We start from the raw sequence: 19,791 nt of genomic DNA, 5'->3' as shown, positions 1-19,791 counted from the left end.
AATTGCCCTTAACATCAGGGCCGTCTTAAGAGCATCATGGGCCACCCGGGCCAAATGATTTTTCAGAGCCTTACCAGGCAAATTCCCGAAAATTTCAACTACTACTCATTTTTCTGAGGCCTCTCTTTTCTTGAGGGTCCCGGACCGTGCCCGGGTGGACCCATGCGTTATGACGGACTATGCCGACAAGTTCCAAGAGAACAACATAAACTGTTTCACGATTCTAGTGTCCTAAATGCTTCAGGCAACCACAAGACAATCCCGAATTTTTTAAAATTTACATTCCTTACTTTTTAAATACACTATTTTCACTCTCGAAACTGGTATCGAGTGGTTCTTGAACATCTTTTGAGCATTTTTTGAATTCGAACCATAACTCTACGACGAACGGTTGATGAGATAAAGGATGAATTAAGGCTTACACGACATACTGTATTCTGTGTGCCTGGTCGGATCAGGCAAGTTGGAGGATAATATAGCCTAATTGAAGATTTGTCAAACTAGAGCATGGCTGAGATGCCGACCACTCTGTCCACTGGCGTCCACAGCATACGTCAAGGAGTTCTTAATCTTTAGGGCATTCCCAGGGTCCCGAAATTTGATCATATGTTCACTGACTAAACAAACATCTTTGACCTAAATTGTAGGTGAGGGGAACTCTTAATTGCTGTTTTGCCTAGGCCCAGTGGAGGATTAAAGTCGGTCGAAGCCCCGGGCACAAAAGAGAATATTGGGCCCTTAGATTAGAAAATAATGTGAAGTTTGGGGTTTTTGGAGCACTTTAGGAGTCGGGAGCCTCCTCGTGTCAAAGTCGGATCTCTGGTTTCAAGCTGTTCTTTTTCCTCCCCAAACATGCAGGGTCGCAACTAAATACTTTGTCATCCGGGGCAAACACGCTTTTTTTCGCCCCGTGTAACGTAGAAGGAGCAGCTAAAGGGTAAATTCCATACCCAATTGCCCCCCCAGTTGCGGCCCTGCATACTGAAAAAAGAGCATACTGAGCATACATGCATACTGAAAAAAGAGCATACTGAGCATACATGCATACTGAAAAAAGAGCATACTGAGCATACATGCATACTGAAAAAAGAGCATACTGAGCATACATGCATACTGAAAAAAGAGCATACTGAGCATACATGCATACTGAAAAAAGAGCATACTGAGCATACATGCATACTGAAAAAAGAGCATACTGAGCATACATGCATACTGAAAAAAGAGCATACTGAGCATACATGCATACTGAAAAAAGAGGAAATAACATCACAATTCCTAAGTGAAATTTCAATTTTTATATGCAAAGCGCTCCGAGAGCCCCTCCCTCATTCCGTGCAATAGCGTGTTCATAGTGACGTTACCCCCACAGAGTTATTACGTATGATAATTTTACAATGTATGAGACAACGGTCATCTAGTCGGGCAAGCGTCACTGCCCTTCGAAAGCAATACACAGAGTACGAGTACATCGCGATTATTCCAGCGTTTATAACACGCGATAGAAGTATCGGCGCCATCGTATCGCCCAGCTGTACTGCTGCGACCATTAACGATCCCGCTCTCTCTCTCTCTCGTGTTTAGATCAATATAAACCTTCCGACGGATATAACACAACCACTGCCGCAAGCAGAAAAAAAGAAAATAATAGTTATTATTATTACAGAAATAAAACAGTTTGACGGTCAGTCCTGCGTCCAACGGGTGGGTCTCCGAAGAGCGCTGCCAGAAAGAAAACCCTAAGGAGTCAACTCCACGTTGTAAGTAATATGTTTTCATTCGTATATTTTAGTATTATCTCAATGAGTTTTCGGAGGCCCCTATTTATATAATCCTCAAAAATTTTTTACATGCGTTTAAAAAAAATGCAATAATTTAGGGAGGCCGAGCCGTGTTGGTCCCCCCCCCCTTCAAGACGCTACTGACTGTGACATGGTATGAGCTGGATCACGGTCCCTCCCCGCAGGGTCGTCTTAAGAGGATCATGGGCCCCCGGGCTAAGTGGTTTTTCTGAGGCCCTACCAGGTAAATTCTAGAGCATTTCAACCAAATCTCATTTTTGTGGGGGCCCTGTCTTCTCTTGAGGCCCCCGGGCCTGCCCGGGTGGGCCCATGCGGTAAGACGGCACTGCCTCCCGCATATTCAGCGCCGACTGTATAAAGTTCCCCAAAATGCCGTGTTTGCCCAGGGTCCGAACTTACGAGGAACAGGCCCTGCCCTCCTCCCGCATATAGAGAACTACACTCTCCGTCTTTTCAAGTTCGTTATATCGGGGTTTAACTACTACTACTTAACCGTACATGTACCTCGTACAAATTCTTTTGCGGAATTTCTAACGAATCGGTACATGTCGCAACATGTTGTGTGCAATGCCGTTTTAATGCATGGGCCTACCCGGGCACAGCCTGGGGGGGGGGCCTCTAGAGGAAAAAGGGCCTCACAAAAATGAGATCTGTTTGAAATTTTCGAGAATTTGTCAGGTGGGGCCTCAGCGAAATCACTTGTCCCGGGGGCCCCACGACGCTCTTTAAACGGCCCTGATTGTGTGGGTGTGCATAGCCATAACGTATTTATGGTGTCAGAGTTGCACTTGCTTCGAGTTCTTGCTGGTGCTGCCATCTGTGTCCCACATTTTGAAGTAAAGATGGCATATGCTTGAATTTTTCATGTTAGGTAAGTATCATGTTGAAGGTTTGCGTGCTCTCTGGGGAAAGAATCGGGGGTTTAACTGCAGTTCCGCTCATAGGTGCAATTTGGTACATGGTAACGGTGTGCACAAGGACGTCTAAAATGTTTTAGGGACCTTCAGCTTGAGCATATCATCCAAAATTTATGTAACAGAATAAGAATAAGAAATTCTTATTTCTGTATTAATTCTGGGGTTTGGTTTGGCTCTAGGCTGCGAAACGCTGTAGATTATGGGGTGCGCAATCTCCGTCCCGCTGGCCATAAATGAGGCCCAATAATATTGTTGTCCAACCCGTGATAAATTATCGAAGGAAAGCCAAGTTGCCAATTGCAGCCGAAAAAATTTCGAAGGAGAGTAAAATTGCTAATTATAGCTGAAAACTCGTCGAAGGCAAGTGAAGTTGCCAAGTATAGCTAAAAAATTGCTGGAAAAATCCCCTAAAATACTGGTCATATGGTCACCCCAATTTATGTATATAGGTTTCTGGGCCGCGAACGGCACAGATATCGCATGCCTTTGCTCCGCACTCTCTGAAAGATTGAACATCTTTGCCGTGTAGAGTCTTCAACCTTTCAGACATTGCGGAGCAAATTGAACTCTCCACGAAGCCCGCGGGCCACCACAATTTATCCACACGTAATAATTCTGAAATCACTTTTCCATTCATTTTAAATTTTCAATAATTATGAAATTATCTCTTTCAAAGATACTTAATTTTTTTTTCCATTAGTTATTACTTTCAACAATTCTAAAATTATTATTTTTTTCCTATAATTTTAAAATTATTATTTTTTCAACAATTCTGAAACTATTTCTTTCATTACGACTACGTTGGAAACGCCATTTTGGAAGGAAAAAATTATCGATTTTTATTTATTTATATTATTTCTTATGAAAGCCATATTCATTGTGATTCCGAAACAGGGCCTTGTTTTGTTTTTAAGACGTTGCAAAACCGAAGTTACGTACACTTTAGTGCTGCGTTTTTACGTACAAGTAATCCGTGAATAAAAACTTTAAATGCGTTTCATTACGAAATTTTAATATGATATTCTGCTAGGTATTATCAAGGTCAGGGGCGTAGCCAGAAATTTCGTTCGGGGGGGGACCACTTTCATTTTGGGGGGGGGGGGGAACCAAAGTGACAGAACAATGGATTCGGCCATCTTTTTCCCTTTTTTCGGTCATTTTCTCACATTTCGGGGGAGGACCAGACCCCCAAGTCCCCCCTCCCCCTCGCTACGCCCTTGATCAAGGTTGTGAACAAAAATCTAAGGTCTATTACATATATTTGTTTAATTAAATGTGGAATGAAATTTTTCCAAAAATTCGCACGTACATCAAAGGTATTTGAGTGTAACTTATGAGTAGAGCCCATTAGTTTAGGCACTAAAAATGGTCGTAATAGGCAGGCAAAAAGGCGCTATAAATGCCTAAAATAGGCACTAAAAAAAGGCATAATTTCTGGAAAAAAGAAAAAATAACTGAACATAAAGGTATTAAAAAAGGGTCCAAAAACTAGCTGAAAAATCGGTTGCACTTAATCCGTCTATTGTTTTAATTATAGTTTATAGTAACTGCATTATTACCCAAATTAAATTGATTTCAAGTCCAAAATAGAATGTTACTAGGCTCTCAGTAATAGGTCAATTCTCGAGGGCCGCCATTACCAAACGCGGAGTCAGTAGAGAAAATGATTTGTGGGGGGGGCTCTCTCAATTTGCGAATAATTCCCATTTATTTGTTGTATTATTTGAAATAATCATTAGGGGCCGTTCAAGTATTACGTCATCATCGATGTGGGGAAGGGGTTTCCGATTTGCTGACTTTTGATGACAATGGGGTGGTGGGGAGGTTTGGATAATGCTTACGTCATCAACCACCACTTATGAAAATATGAAATATTCTTAATGATATCTTACACGGTGGGCCAAAAACGAGAAAAACCTTTCGATAGTTTGTGGGCACATGAAGTAACATTCCCCCCCACTATTTATAAGTGCCCTACCGAGTCACTTTAGTGATCTCTAAATTTTTCGCGGATCCAAGTGATCTGGAAATGTGTCACGAGTCAATCAAGTGATCCGTAATTATATGCCGCGGATCACTTAAATAATCTGAGAATGTGCCGCTGGTAACTTGAGTGATGTAGAACCGCTGGGGACCACTTATGGTAAGTGCTCTAAACTGGAATTGTACCACGGGACACTTTTGCGATTTGTAAAAATGTGCCGCCTAGTTCATTTTTGCAAAATTAGGTTTGAGGAGGGCAGGCCGCATCATATAACCCCCAGGCCCCATATTTGGTCCATGGGCCAAGGGCCTTTATGCGATTTATCATTATATGGCTTATAGAGGATGGGTCGCAATGAATTTATTAAAAATAAATTTTGAGTTTCAATTAAAACAAAAATATATTTTTGCATTAAAAAAAATAAATTTTTGATCGTGGGGGAGGGGAGCACGAGCCCTCCTATGCTCCCCCCCCCCCCCTGTGTACGTCCCTGATTCCACCAATATGCGTTAAGATTCAGAGGGGCAGAGCTGATGACGAAATTTTGCTGACAAGGGGGGAGGGGGTCAGAGTTTGCTGACTTTTGCTGACAAGGGAGGCATGGGTGGAGATCCCACCCCAGCGTCAAAGGTGGAGTCGACTGATCTAATGTATAAATGTATATATGAATTCACATCATCATCATCATCGTTTCCCCCCCCCCTCCTCCGGAATAATGACCGTGCTCCTCCCTTCAGACTTCCAAGTCTATCACCACCTATGAAGAGAGGGGGGGGGTCAAAAATGGCTAAAAATTTGCTTACGTAATACTTGAACGGCCCCTTATCATTTCCATAGTTGAAACATGGCTGTGTTGTTCTATTTTTGTAAAAATAAAAAATATTTTTTCATATTACCACGATTGTTTTCAGAGAATTTATGGTGTAAAAAATAAAATAATAAGGGCCTCAGAACCTGTGTCAGCCCCTACCCCGCCTTGTGTGAATTATGACATCAGTTCAAGACCTCTTGGGACAATCATCGGCCCGCAAACAACACAGTCCAGTGCCTGAGCGAGACATATTATGTGCAGCCTGCCTGTGCGGAAACAAATTTCAAATTTTCCTCTGCTTTTCTAACACAAGCTGCTTTCATCAGAAACAAAATAACTCTCGTCGAACACCATCCGGTCAAAGCAAAGTTAATTCATGCCAACAGCAATCTCTCAGATCACTTAATTGCGTAAAAATGGGGCTGGAAGGGGGAAGGCTCTGATTGATAATTAATACTGAGTGTTGGAAAATTTTAAAAAGAGCAATTCTTTTGGAGTCCTCAATGCCCAAAATATCCAAGTTTCACACATTATGGCCTCTGAAATTCACTAATAAACTTGAAACTGTTAAAATAGGCATTTCTGGCACGAAAATTTAAAAAAAAATCATTTTTACCAAAAAATTTTGAAAATAGGGGAAAAACGGCATTTATTGCCATTTTGCCTGAACTTCCGGGCTCTAAAGATGACTAATACACGCACCAGGGAAGAAGCGTGAAAAAACTAGAAATAAAGAGTGAATTTCCAGTGTTCTAATACATGTTTTTGCTGCCACCTACTGTCAAAAAGGAAGATGACTCAAATCGTGATAATGAATTTCGGATCAAGAAGCAGCAATTTTTATTCAGTGTAGTTCCCTACTAGAGAAGCCCACAAACTGAACTGAATGGCAAGCTCAGTTCTTCCTTAAAAGCACAAGGAACCATCAAAACCAAAGCTCATAGAATGAAGCAGACGACAGCAGAAGTTTTCGTTCACAACAGCTCCTTACGGTCCAAGCCCACAAACTGAACTGAATGGCAAGTTCAGTTCTTTCTTGGGAGTTGTAAGGAGCCGTCAAAAACAAAAAACCTGGGAATGAAGCAGAGAACAGGTGAAATGAGAATTTCCACTATTTGATTTCGTGTGATAGATACAACTAAACATTGTCGAAACAACGCATCTGTCACACATCCCGAATATGGTCAATTTAATCGAATACTAAATATGTATGTTTAATAAATAGCACATAGTTGTTTGCAGTGCATTTATGGTGCAAAAAATACAAAAATCAAAAATCAAAACAGCATGGGCCCCCAGAGCCCTGTCTGCTCCCATCCCATCTTGTGTGAGAAATGACGTCAATTCATGACCTTTGGGACAATCATCGGTCAAATACACGGTGGCAAAAAGTCCGTAGAAATTTTAAAAATGCATAAAAACCGGGAAAAATAGCCGAAATAAAACACGGTTGGCAGGGTTAGTATCACTGGGTAACGGGAATTTTTTTTAAGGCAGGGACAAAAAATCAAAGCAGCCGATAGGTGGTGCTGACGTACACAAGTCAAAGAAAAGTGTATCGATCCGGTCCATCCAGCCGTGAGGTGTCATATATACATCCGGACCTGCTGCACTCTGCCTGTCCTCGGAGCGATTTAACTATTTTTTAACGATTTACAACAATTTTTTTGTTATTGAAATTTAATCGTTTCCAGTAAAAAGTAGCTGTTTTCTAAAAATGTTCGGCCAAAAAGCTTGGAAGGCCACATTTGGCACTCGGGCCATGGGTTGAAGACCCCTGCTGTAGATGCTGAAACAACTACAACACCCGGTCCGGCGCTACTGCGTGTGAACACGAGTTGTGAGCATAGCAGTGACAATGGAAGAAGAAAAAGGATTTATTTCTGTTATTTACCGGCTTATATGTGACCTAGTCTTACTTAACCTTGGATCTAAACTCAGTTGCAGAGCTCTTGATGTTAAATTTAGACTAGGGCGGGGTCCCCCAAGTATCGCAATTGGAAGGAAAAAGTCTTGTGACGTTCATTTTCCTGGTAGCCTCTGAAACAGTAGCGTCAATTGAACCGTTTGTTCAAAGGTTATTATATTGGATTGGCTTGAAAACCCGTCATTTTGATCAATTGGCATGGGGGGGGGGGGAGGGGAGGGGGGAGTCGATTATTTGGAAGGACATGATAATGAGTCGGAATGGTCCTGTTATTTGATGTCATTTTTCACTATTTCAAACCCTCTACCAAGATTCGTTTGCGAGGATTTTTGATGATCAACTGTACTGTGAAAACAGAGTCGTGAATATTGAAGGGCAGGAGGGTTTTGTGCCACGTTTGGTGTATCAGGAAGGGCAATGTGTTTCTTCTCTTCCGTCAGGACCGTAACTAGGATTTTTGCATGATTTTGCCGCCCCTCTCTCTCTCAACTATAAAATTCGATAATTTTTATTTATAACGGTGCAATATTGTTAAACGAAATAAGACATGAAGACATCGGTTTAAAATGTTTTTAACCGTTTTGAAAACGTGTTACAAAGCATGTTCAATGTAGCGTCCACCGTTTTCTGAAAGCAGGTTAAATCGCATTACTGCGTTCTCAACAGTAGCTCTTAGCGTATCAGGACGAACGTAGTGTTGCGGATAATTTTCCACAAGACTTCGAGATTGCAAAACAAGAAGCGGTTCGACGGACAGAACACAGATTTATTTACAGAACAGCAATTTACACGTATTTACAGGGTAATCAGAGAGCTAACGACTTTCCCTCAACGTTCAAACACATCTGACTGAATCTCCTTGTGCCTGTCTAGCCTGCCATCTTGTGAGCGCCGCACTATTTATAGCCCCGACAGAAACTTCGAGAAATAGAACATTCTACAAAATTCTATCTTATAGTTTCCTAGTCGGCGGCGCTACTGTACAAAGGGGTTGGACCACTGTCTGGAGGGGCGGGGCTTTCTAGAATGTTCCCGCCAATTCTCCGCCAATTGCATGCCTATGCGCTAGACCGAAACCGGTATCAACTGATATCGACATTTCTGAGAGCCATCGAACGAATCGCGCCATCTATCATCGATAGTTCGTAACATTGCCCCTCTCTTAGAATTGTTCGTCCCGACAATTCAGTTCGGCGGGTTGTCACTGTTCCAGTCTGTTGAAGTGGACCACCTTGCACTTCGAGGATGGCGTTTTCTGGATCCGAGCTACGACGTCGTTCAGTCTCTTCACGACTCTGTAGGGTCCTTCCCATGACGTCTGAAGTTTCGCTCACAGTCCTTTCCGGCGCTTCGGGTTCCAGAGCCAGACGAGGCCCTTCCTTGAAGTCATGAGTCGTGGCCCTCGCATCCTAGCGGTTCTTCATCTTTTCGGAGCCGATGTTGATCCTGTGTATGGCGATTCAATGCATGTCCTCGAGGTGCTCCTGGAGTCCCTGGACGTGTTCTTCCGGTAGAAGAGCAGCATCTATCGGTCGCCGAAACATCAGATCACCTGGCTTACGAAGGTCCTTTCCCATCAGCGATGGCGAGTATCCGGTGCTCACGTGGGCAGTCCTCGGTAGCGGTCGTAGGATGTTGGGGGCGATTCCTTTGCGGGCGGCGCAAGCGTCGCAATTCTTGCACCACTCGTGCACATCGGTCCTGGATTTGTCCCAACAGAATCGTTCGCGGACCTTCTGTAGAGTGTTAATCACGCCGAAATGTCCACCGGTCAGGCTTTCATGCAATTCTTTCACACGGCTCCTTGGCAGGACGAGTTGCCACCGCAACGTCTTTCCATCCTCCGACTCCCATCTGCGATGCAGCACACCATCTCTCATCGCCAGAGAGTGCCATAGCGCCCAGTATCTCTTGGTCGTCGGACTGGAAGAGGCGACGTCTTGACACGCTGGTTTACTACCGGTGGATTCTTTCAAGTCCATTATCGGCCGTATGTTGGGATCTTCCAGTTGGGCCTTTCGGGTGTTCTCATCGCTCCACGGATCGTCACTTGAGACTTGCGATGTTACCTGTCGCCCTAGAGGGCTCACCGGTCCGCACTCCTCTTCTGCCTTGGGGCCACGACGACGGTTATGCGTACCCGGTCCTCTCGTCAGGGCGTCGGCATCTTCATGCGCTTTTTCTCTACGAAGCTGGATCGTCTTCTTCATGCCATCTGACCCTCGTGAGAGCACAGTTCCGGTCCTGTCATTAGTCTTCTCTGCTTCGGCGATGCACTCTTTATCCGACTTCGGAGTGTCTATCACTTTCCTTGGAGGTACATCGTCACGACCACATCCGAGCAGGGCGATACGCTCCTTCGGCTAATGCAGCTGTCATTCCTCATGTTCAAGGAAAATCCGTGTTTCTTCAAGAAGTCCACTCCGATGATGCACGGATCCCTTATGTCTGCCACGAAGACGGTGTGTGGGTAGGTGACCGTGGCGAACTTCAATGGGACTCTCAACTTTCCTCGCACAGTCATTTTCTCTCCCATGACTGTCTGCAGCGTCAGCGATGGTGGTACGTAGAGAAGTCATTGCTGGAATTTCCGAGCCAGGTCCGCCCTGACGATGCTCACGTTGGCTCCGGTGTCGATGACCATCTTGCACGGCAGTCCATCGATCTCGCCTCTTACGTGGAGTCCGTGGTCTCCTCCGTGCATCGGTGAGACGTGGTACACTCGGCATGGCGCATCTTTCGTACCGGTAGCTGCGACTGAACAGGCGCTCCACAGGTGGCCTTTTTCGTGACTTTTCCAGGTTCCCAACGACTTGTCTTTCTCATTTTTCTCGGTTCTTGGCACTCTTCAGATCTTTCAGCTCTCTGACGGCAGCAATGGAGGTGTTGACATCTTCTTTCACGGCTGCGCTCGTGGTCTCTATCTTGTTGATCACGGCAGCGGTAGATTTCTTTATCTCTTCGACGATGTCCAACTCCATCTGGCCCACAAATTTTATCAACTGGTTCAGCTGTTCTCGAATCTCGTCCATGTCCATTATTCTTGTCTTCATGCAAATCTTGAATTATCCCACTTCTGACACCAAATTGTTGCGGATAATTTTCCACAAGACTTCGAGATTGCAAAACAAGAAGCAGTTCGACGGACAAATACAAATTTATTTACAGAGCAGCACACGTATTTCAACGCTAATCAGAGAGCTAACAACTTTCTCGTAAAGTTTAAACACGACTGACTGAATCTCCTTGTGCCTCTCTCAGCCTTTTCTGAGCCTGTCTAGCCTGCCATCTTGTGAGCGCCGCACTATTTATAACCCCGACAGAAACTTCGAGAAATAGAACATTCAACAAAATTCTATCTTACAGTTTCCCAGTCGGCGGCGCTACTGTACGGAGGGGTTGGACCACTGTCTGGAGGGGCGGGGCTTTCTAGAATGTTCCCGCCAATTCTCCGCCAATCGCATGCTATGCGCTAGACCGAAACCGGTATCAACTGATTTCGACATTTTTGAGAGCCATCGAACGAATCGTGCCATCTATCGTCGATAGTTCGTAACATTGCCCCTCTCTTAGAATTGTTCGTCCCGACAATTCAGTTCGGCGGGTTGTCACTGTTCCAGTCTGTTGAAGTGGACCACCTTGCACTTCGAGGATGGCGTTTTCTGGATCCGAGCTAGGACGTCGTTCAGTCTCTTCACGACTCTGTAGGGTCCTTCCCATGACGTCTGAAGTTTCCGGCACAGTCCTTTCCGGCGCTTCGGGTTCCAGAGCCAGACGAGGTCCCCTTCCTTGAAGTCATGAGTCGTGGCCCTCGCATCGTAGCGCTATCGTCGATAGCTCGTAACAGTAGCAATGACAGCTCTGACGAAGAGGCTAAGTTTTATAAAGCTGAAAAATAAAATGACATGTAAAGTGCATTTGCATAATTCTAATTTGCATTCTCCCTGCCGTATACCATGTAGCCATTGCGGTTTTGCATAACCCAACAAACAGTTTCGTTTTAGAAACGATTAAAAGTATTTCAAACCGATGTCTTCAATCTTCATGTCTTATTTCGTTTAACAATATTGCTCGCCATTCCCCGCTGGTGGTGAGTTTTTGAACTTTTTTTACCAAGTTTAATAACATTTTGTCCAGTAGTTTTCCTTTTATGGTCATTTCAAAGTGGAACTTTGATTACTTATAAAGACCCTGTATTAATTTTTTTACGAAAATATTTGTAAAAATTAAATTTTTGGTGGGTTCTGCGTTCATCTCTGCATATACCCATAACGCCGGGATTACAACACTGTAAAAATTTAATAAAAGATCTTTCACAAAACTTGATAGATTTTTCACAAAAAAAAAACAACAAATAAGCTTATTGGTTATATTCGCTCAAATGTAACCGATACGCTTATTGGTCATATTTTCAAGTTTTATAAAACTTTTATAATGTAATACAGCCCTTAACGGCTGTACGTTGTGTATATATTGTTTGTAATTTGTGTTAATTGCATTTTTAATTGGGTTGCTGTATTTTTGAAACATATGACAACCATATTTTTATGGGCATCTTTTTATCAGCCACCTCGTTGGGCATTTTGCCTGTTGTGGCGTTGTATTTGTATTTGTATTTGTATTTGTATTAATGCCCCTTATTTCTCTTAGCGGTTGAGTCACTTTTGATTAATCTATGTTGTGTTTTGTTTTTCCCTCCTGAAGCTCAGATGGATAACAGCAAAGACGCCATCGGCCAAGATCCGGAAAGCATCCAACCGATTGCGAAACCGAAAGAGCACGGAGCGTTGATGTCCGAGAACGTGCTATCCATGAAGCGTCACGAGGTGTCGAACCAGTCGTCATCCGAAGACAGCGACAGCGACGCGAGTTCCGACTCATCTGAGGGCGATTCCATGTACTTCTCCAGCGGAATGAGTTCCAACCAAGATGGCAGCTGCGGGGAAGAGGATTCTTCGGGATCCGAGGATTATTCCAGCGACAACGAATCCGGTTATAACAACAACAACAACAGTAATAAAATGGCGGCAAATTCATCCCGTTGCAACGCACGAGCCACGTCGCCTAAGAAACGAGTGCGATCGGCGAAATTTTTCTCCAATCAAGGCGACGTTCAAAACTCATCGCGTCAAACGAATTCTGCGTGACTGATGGCAAATTGGACCGACGCCGCACACACGTCGAGTTCCAACAAGAATCGGCTGGTCGGAACCACGTACCGAAACCTGTGAGTTAAAATGAGTCGAATTACAAAGAAGGATAGGATCTTTTGTTTGTGTGTGTGTGTGTGTGTTTTGTCTCATTCATTTTTCCTCATAAAATGAGTTTCAAATCATTCAGGCAGGGCCGGAACTAAAGCAGGGGGCAGGGAGAAGGCAAAATTTAGAGGGTAGCAGTTCTTGGTGGGAACAAAGAACACTGTTATAGAATTATCGAATTTTAAAGCTGTGGGGGCGGCAAAATAATATTTGCCCCCGGACAGCAAAAATCCTAGTTACGGCCCTGCATTTAGGGTAGTGGTTTCCAAAGAAGATTTAGGTTCGAATCAGGTTCCCAAAGAAGATCAGGTTCGAAGATTCAGGTTTTGGCGCAGTATTGGACGGCTGAAATTGGTTTTTCTAAGTTTTCCAACCAAAAGACGAGCGAATGCGAGACGGTTTCCCATTAAAAAAGTCTTTCCGCAAAGAGCAACTGATACTCTTTAAAGACCTTAAACACGATACTTACATATAAAAATTCAAGAATTTATCATCTTCATTTCAAAATATGGATGACAGAGCACCAGCAAGAGCACTAAACAAGCAAAACTCTGACGATATAAATACGTTAGGGGCCACGCATACAAGAAACTCAGAACATATAGAACTCTGAACTTCTGCGTAGTGGTGCGAGTTCTTATCTCTTTAAAGCGGGATCACATTTGGCTCTGCGAACACCAGGCTAACTCATCCCGACATGTGTATACGGTGCATGTACGGTATTAATTGCAGTAGTGATGGTTGTCAAACTTTTGTCACCCACGGCTCTTTATCAGTGGCTAGTAGTCCAACAACGAGAATGAAATGAATGAAATTCGTAAATGAAATGAGGGTTATCAGGCTTTGACTCTGATAATTTTAGGCTCCAAGACCGTCCAGACGTCCACCACGAGAAAAGACAATTGCAGTTGAATCCCATTTTAACGAATACCGTTATAGCGAAAATCCCGTTTTAACGAACACTTTTCTAATCCCCCAGATAAGTTTACATGGGAACAATGCAAAAACATGGAATTTCTTTTTAACGAAATTTCGTTATAACGAAGTGATTTTCCCGGTCTCTTGGAGTTTGTTATAACAGGATCCGACTGCACCTACAGTGGAACTTCGGTTAAGGAGCTTAATCCGTTCCACCAACGTGCTCGTTATCCGAGATTCGCTCGTATATCGAATTAAACTTCCTCATAGTAAATAATAGAAACTTGGATAATTCGTTCCAAACAACTATTCATTCACATAAAATGCCAAAAAAAAGTCATTCAATCAGTAATACAACACGGTAATAATATAATAAATAATACATTAAAATGTACATATAAATAATACCATAAATACAACAAAGGCTACAAATACAACGCCACAACCGGCAAAATGTCCAACGAGGTGGCTGAGAAAAAGATGCCCATAAAAATATGGATGTCATATATTTCAAAAATATAGCAACCCAATTAAAAATGCAATTAACAAAAATTGTAAACAATATATACACAATATATCGTTACAATACGATAGTGTTTTCAAATTGACTTACTCTAAACCAGTATTTCTCAACTGAAGAACCCGATACCGGGCCGCGAATGATTAGCGTTTCATTTTCCCTTATTCATTTTCTGTTGGTCGTGTATTTGCCCAGGCCTTCGACTCACAAAAATGAATGAAACCGGGCCGCGGGTTTGTTGTCGAAAAGGTTGAAAACTTCTGCTATACACGACAAGAGAGAGGAGGACTATATCGTTTAGGACGATTTACGGGACACTTTGTTTACAAACTTATTCTTTATGTGTGACTTCCAAAAAAAAGAAACCATTCCAATGACACTTCCTCTCGTCGTCTTTTAAGGATTTCTCGGTCATTTTCTGCACACGAGGGCTAATTAGACCGGGACCTACAATTTATTGCCGATTCCGAACGGCAGGCTTGTTTTTTTACTCATCGAGGGGTTGGTGCGCTAACCCCTCGATGGGTAACTCCCTGCGGTAGCAATTGTTTTCTGTGGTCATGTCGCCGTTTCTGTTGTACCCCTGTGTCAGGAAAGTTTTCTGACAAGGAAGAACCGGGTATCGAACTCGCGACACCTCTAAACATCCTTTGGTACTTTAGGCGAGTATGTTATCGACCTGGGCTACCGCGCCCTCTAGTAATTGAATGTCATCCTCATGTACCTCCAGTCCCATGGGCTTCCCCCTTCCCCCCCCCCCAAAACACAATCTCTTCGACAAATGTTGGCTCCTATTCATGTCATTCCAAAGTCACGTTAAAAAATTAAATCAGCCCACAGTTTTCTCCAGACAGAATTTAAAAAAAAAAAACTTTCAAGTCACTCAACTCGCATACGCGTGGTTACAATGCTACATCCTGTTTCGTATTGTAAACAGACCCTCTCGCACGTGTCTTCATTCTTCGAGTGAGGCACGTTGACCGGCGAATGTAAGGGAGACTTACCAACAGAGACTTTACCCACAATTACACAGAACATGCGTAGATGAAAGCGAAAAAGCATCAGCCCAGCTGTCATAACGTGAAAATAACCAAAAAGCGCCAAAATTTTTGCTCGTAGTATGGATCATCGCTCGTTAATCGAGTCGAAATTTGTTTACAAATTTTTGCTTGTTGCACGAATCGCTCATTAAACGAAGTTCCACTGCATTCAAAACTGGAGCACTTTATAGTGGTAAACCAATACACATTCGTTACACCAGCTTTAGTCGGATTCGCGACTTTTCCTTCGCGACTTCGATTGGGAAAGTGTTAAAAAAAGTGGAGTGTTGGCTCTTTTTTTTAAAAACCTTTTCCTTTCTTGATTCTTTATTTCGTCCCTAATTCCTATCTATCGCCATCAATTCCGTTATAACCAAAGACTCCGGATCCCCAACAGAACAAGGGGTAAAAATTCAGAAAACAGCCAAGGGGGTCATTCAAGTATTACGTTAGTATCGGGGGGGGGTTCGGATTTGCTGACTTTTGATGACAAGGGGAGGGGGGTTTGAAGGTTGCTTACGTCATCAACCACCCCTTTTTGAAGATATGAAATATTCTAAGCTGCTGACGAAATTTTGCTGATGGGGGGGGGGGGTCAGTGTTTTGCTGACTTTTGCTGACAGGGGGAGGGAGGGGGGTCAAAAATGGCTGAAAATCTGCTTACGTAATACTTGAATGGCCCCAAGTGGAGAAATTTAAAAAGAGAGCAAGGAGTAGAAATTCGGGAAGGAGCAGGGTTGCACAAATTCAGAAAATCGCAATGTGGGGGGGGGGGATTCGGGAAAAGTGCAGGGAGGGGGATGGCAGAAAGGTGGAAAGGGACAAAGAGGAAGCATCCAGAAAAAAAAGCAAGGAAACGAACAGAGAATCAGAGTAATCCAGATTTTTGATATTTGATATGAAGAGACCCTGAGCAAATTAGGAATTGAGTCTCCTGCAACTGCGGTCAAAGATGTTCGGTTAGTTAGTGAACGAGTAATTCAGCTTGAATTTTGGGGTTCTAAAAAGTATGGGGGGATGGCGACCGGGGCACACGCCTTATTTGCTCAATAATGCGCTTGCTGCTGGCCCTCAACATTCAAATTTACTTATGTGAAAAATATTCATTCAAACGGTTTTCAGTTTCTCAGTGTTTGCGTTCAGTTCTCAGAGAGAGAGACTCGCTTCCAAAACGAATCATTGAATAAATAATAAGGGGTAGGGGCACAATCCTTCCTCTTATAAGCATAACCCTTTCCAGAGGGTCCCCAAGAAAAAGTGTGTCCCGGGGCCACTGAGAAGGCCCCCGCTTAAATTCAGCCTAATCGCGGCATCAACAGATACATCGATAGAGTATTAACACACAGACACACTTCCTATAATATATAGTCCATGATTGAGAAACGAAAGTGTTTCTTGCGCAAGAGTCTTCAAAAGAGCTCCAGAATTCAAGATAACGATGATAATTCGTATATTTTAGGCGAACCTTCGCCCTTTGCATCGAATGAACTGCAACAAAGTTACAGAAATGGAAGTTCATCATACGATTAGAGTAATCTTTTTCAATAATAAGGACTGACGGACGCCATGTCGAAAGCTGTGTCTGGAACGAAGCTGTGAGTGCAAAAGTTATCATCTCGATCTAGCAAGAGTAACCGTTCGTCGCTCAATCATCTAGCAATTAATTCCTTCATTCATTGCGTTATCTGGGATATTTTGACATATTTTACGAGTCAAGCCTCATTAGCTCTACCCCAGGGTCAAGTAGAGATTTTTTTCCCCTTGGTTTGCGCAAGAACTCTTTTCTTCCTTCTCCCGATTAGGTCATCACTTCTATATAAGTCCTCGTTTCTTTTCTTATATTGAATTCTTTTTCATAAGTACACAAGGAAGATGTTTCTGTGTGTTTCCTTCCGCTTTTTTTTTGTACGGCCAAAACGTTCTGCTTCAGTGGGCGATATCGAATGGTCCGGGGGGGGGGCGATCGAAGCTGTAGTTTTAGTATAGGATCCTATGGGAAGATTTGTGTTTCGGAGGTGATGAGAACAAAACAATTTTGAAGAAGGGGGGATGGGAACAAAAGTTTGAGAAACTATGATCTACTGTATGTGTACAGAAGAGCAGGACCAAGACCAGAAATTTCTTTCAGAGAGCGGGACAACTCATGTTTCGGGAGGGGACCAAAGCAGCACCTCCTAGAGATAGAAGGGCTCTGCACTGTTTGCCATAAATGTCATTCAGACTACCTAGCAAGTTTACCACATTTTGAAACACAGCATCCTATTTCGTTTCTTCTTATTTTGGCGTAGAATCTTCCTGGTTGGCTCACAAATACCGCATAGTGATTGGATGCGGGGCATAGAAATCACCAATTCTGAGCCCGATCATTTCTTTTGCTCACAACAATGATACTGGCACGAGCAGGGAATTTTTTCCCCCTGAAAATTCTGAGGGAAAATGGACTACTTACTGACATCACAAGAAGACTGCAGAGGCCTTCTATCTCTAGGAGGTGCTGACCAAAGTGGCATACATAACTATATGCACTTAACCATATTATTTTATAAAAATCAGATATTATCCAACATTTCGGAGATTAGCGGGAGTGTGGTCGAGTTCTTCCTCTTGCCGTCCTCACTGCCGTCTTGCAGAAGCGGAATTATGGTTCCTCGCATGCGGGCTGTACAAATTTTGCCACCCTTCATTCATTCTTTACATTACCGCCTTTCATTTCTCAAATTTGCCGCTCTAGCCCACTCAGCTAGTCCGACATGAGTAATTGGATCTGAATCTTTCTTCAATCTCTTCTGTGTCTGGAACGTCCGTAAAGCTTCAGCCGGCGATTCGCGGCTGAGGTAAAACAAAAGTTCACCAGTAAGGTTTCATCCACCAATGTCAACAATGAAAACTTTATGTAAGCGCCAGTGACAGGAAAATTCAGAAATGAGCTGTTAATCGTACACCTTGCTATAGGACTTTCATTTGCATGTTTCCAGTGATTCGATTTCGCGCTGCGGCTTCTATCAACCAAAATCTGAACTATAAAATTTTTTTTTCTATATTTAATCTCCCTTAGGGAGATTTTTAAGTAAATAAGTTTATAAGTAATTTTTAAGTTAATAAGTTTTCGCAAAACCGCACTCAAATATACCAATTCCTTCAATTTTTATGAATTTTCAAGCTATTTGGGCACCCTGTATATCGCTTCATCATTGCGTGTTCATAAATTTTATCTCGCACAAGTTTTGATCAATCGTCGTTTTGAATTCGCCGAAAATGAGAACCCAAGTTGCCTTTAAGCAAGGTAGATGTTATTCTACCTCCACGGCCTTGTCCAAAAACAGCTCCTAGAAGAAGGAAAACCGCATCTCACATCTGTCTCAATATCATTGTTCGCTCGACTGCACAGTACCGACACCAGCTACAGCAGATTTAGCTGGTGTTGACAGTACCTACGCCGGTTTTGGATTGCATGAAATATTGTGATTCACTAATTCATTTGAATGTTTAGTTCTTATTTTTTTTCTTATGTCTTTATATGTCAGCATTTGCTCGAACTCAAGATTGATTGGGTTGAATAGAAGAAAAATAATTCGTAGTTTATAGGGATAAAAGATAATGCAAATGGGATGTAGTAAATCTATCTCATGGTCAAAGGCCAAAAAAAAGAAAAAAGAATAGAAAAAGGCGTCAGAAATAGAGCGACCATACGTCCCGTATTTCCAGGGATAGTTTACGGTATTTGCTGTATTTTTGGCCGTCCCGACTTTTTGGAAAAAGTCCCGGTTTTTCCCGTATTTCACACGAAGCCTACTTGAATTTTTATTCCTTATTGAAGTCAAAGATTGAAATTATTTTTCAATTCATGAATTATTTCATGATAATTACAACTGTATATGGGAATATTACGGCCGTATTCACCAACACAGTTTCAACTGCAATCGCAGGTGGAAGGATTGAAGATCGAAACGGATTGGTTAAATAAAGGATTTTAACCAATCCGTGTCGATCGCTGATCGTTTAACCTGCGATTGCAGTTGAAACTGTGTTGGTGAATACGGCCGTTAATCTCCCACATTTGCCTTGGTAAACTTTTTTTTTCTTCGTGGAATACATTTTAATCCACTGCAATTTGCAGTAATGCGTCATTTCCCGCAATTGTGATTTTTCCGTAATTTCAACAATATTTAGCAACTTTGTTTGGTTTTGGCGTCGTTTTTGGCAATAATTGGTGATGTCCCGTATTTTCCCGTATTTGGAATTCCTATGTCCCGTATTTCTCTCGAGGAAATATGGTCAGAATAATCACACTTCCAATTCAGTAATTTTTCAAAACCCAAGGAGACATCCAAAACAAAGGACCTTCACACAAGCAGACGACTGTTAAAATCGTAAAAAGCGAATTTTTCCAAACTCCACTTTATAGTAATGTGCTGCCATCTAACCTCAAATTTAAAAGTGACTCATGTGGCGATGAACTATGTCCTTTATTCCGCTTAGTTCCTTATAAACAAAGCTAATAAACTGAACTGGAAATTTAAACTGAAAGTTCCGTTATTTTATTTGAGCATAAGGAGACGTCCAAAACAAAGAACCTCTTAATGAGCAGACGACAGATGGTTTCTTCGGTTCCCTACA

General features: G+C 42.7%; 1 protein-coding gene across 1 annotated transcript; it reads left to right on the top strand.

The window, feature by feature from the left end:
- Positions 1–1,590: 1,590 nt before the first annotated feature.
- On the top strand, positions 1,591–12,703 carry LOC149074956 (uncharacterized). The gene is made up of 2 exons (XM_089245742.1): positions 1,591–1,757; positions 12,143–12,703. The coding sequence occupies exon 2, from the start codon at positions 12,148–12,150 to the stop codon at positions 12,583–12,585; it is 438 nt and encodes a 145-aa protein (XP_089101868.1). The 5' UTR covers positions 1,591–1,757; positions 12,143–12,147; the 3' UTR covers positions 12,586–12,703.
- The last annotated feature ends 7,088 nt before the right edge of the window (positions 12,704–19,791 follow it).

This window comes from Pholcus phalangioides, unplaced genomic scaffold (assembly GCF_987345545.1).
Source record: "Pholcus phalangioides strain wild (caught in Gottingen) unplaced genomic scaffold, Ppha-v1.0 ptg000016l_1, whole genome shotgun sequence".
Lineage (NCBI taxonomy): Eukaryota > Metazoa > Arthropoda > Arachnida > Araneae > Pholcidae > Pholcus > Pholcus phalangioides.
Note: the sequence above shows the minus strand (reverse complement) of the source record. Positions and strands in the feature narration are given on the sequence as shown.

Bases quoted from the DNA above. Each gene is read 5' to 3' on its own strand.
- LOC149074956 (XM_089245742.1), top strand. From the start codon at position 12,148: ATGGATAACAGCAAAGACGCCATCGGCCAAGATCCGGAAAGCATCCAA.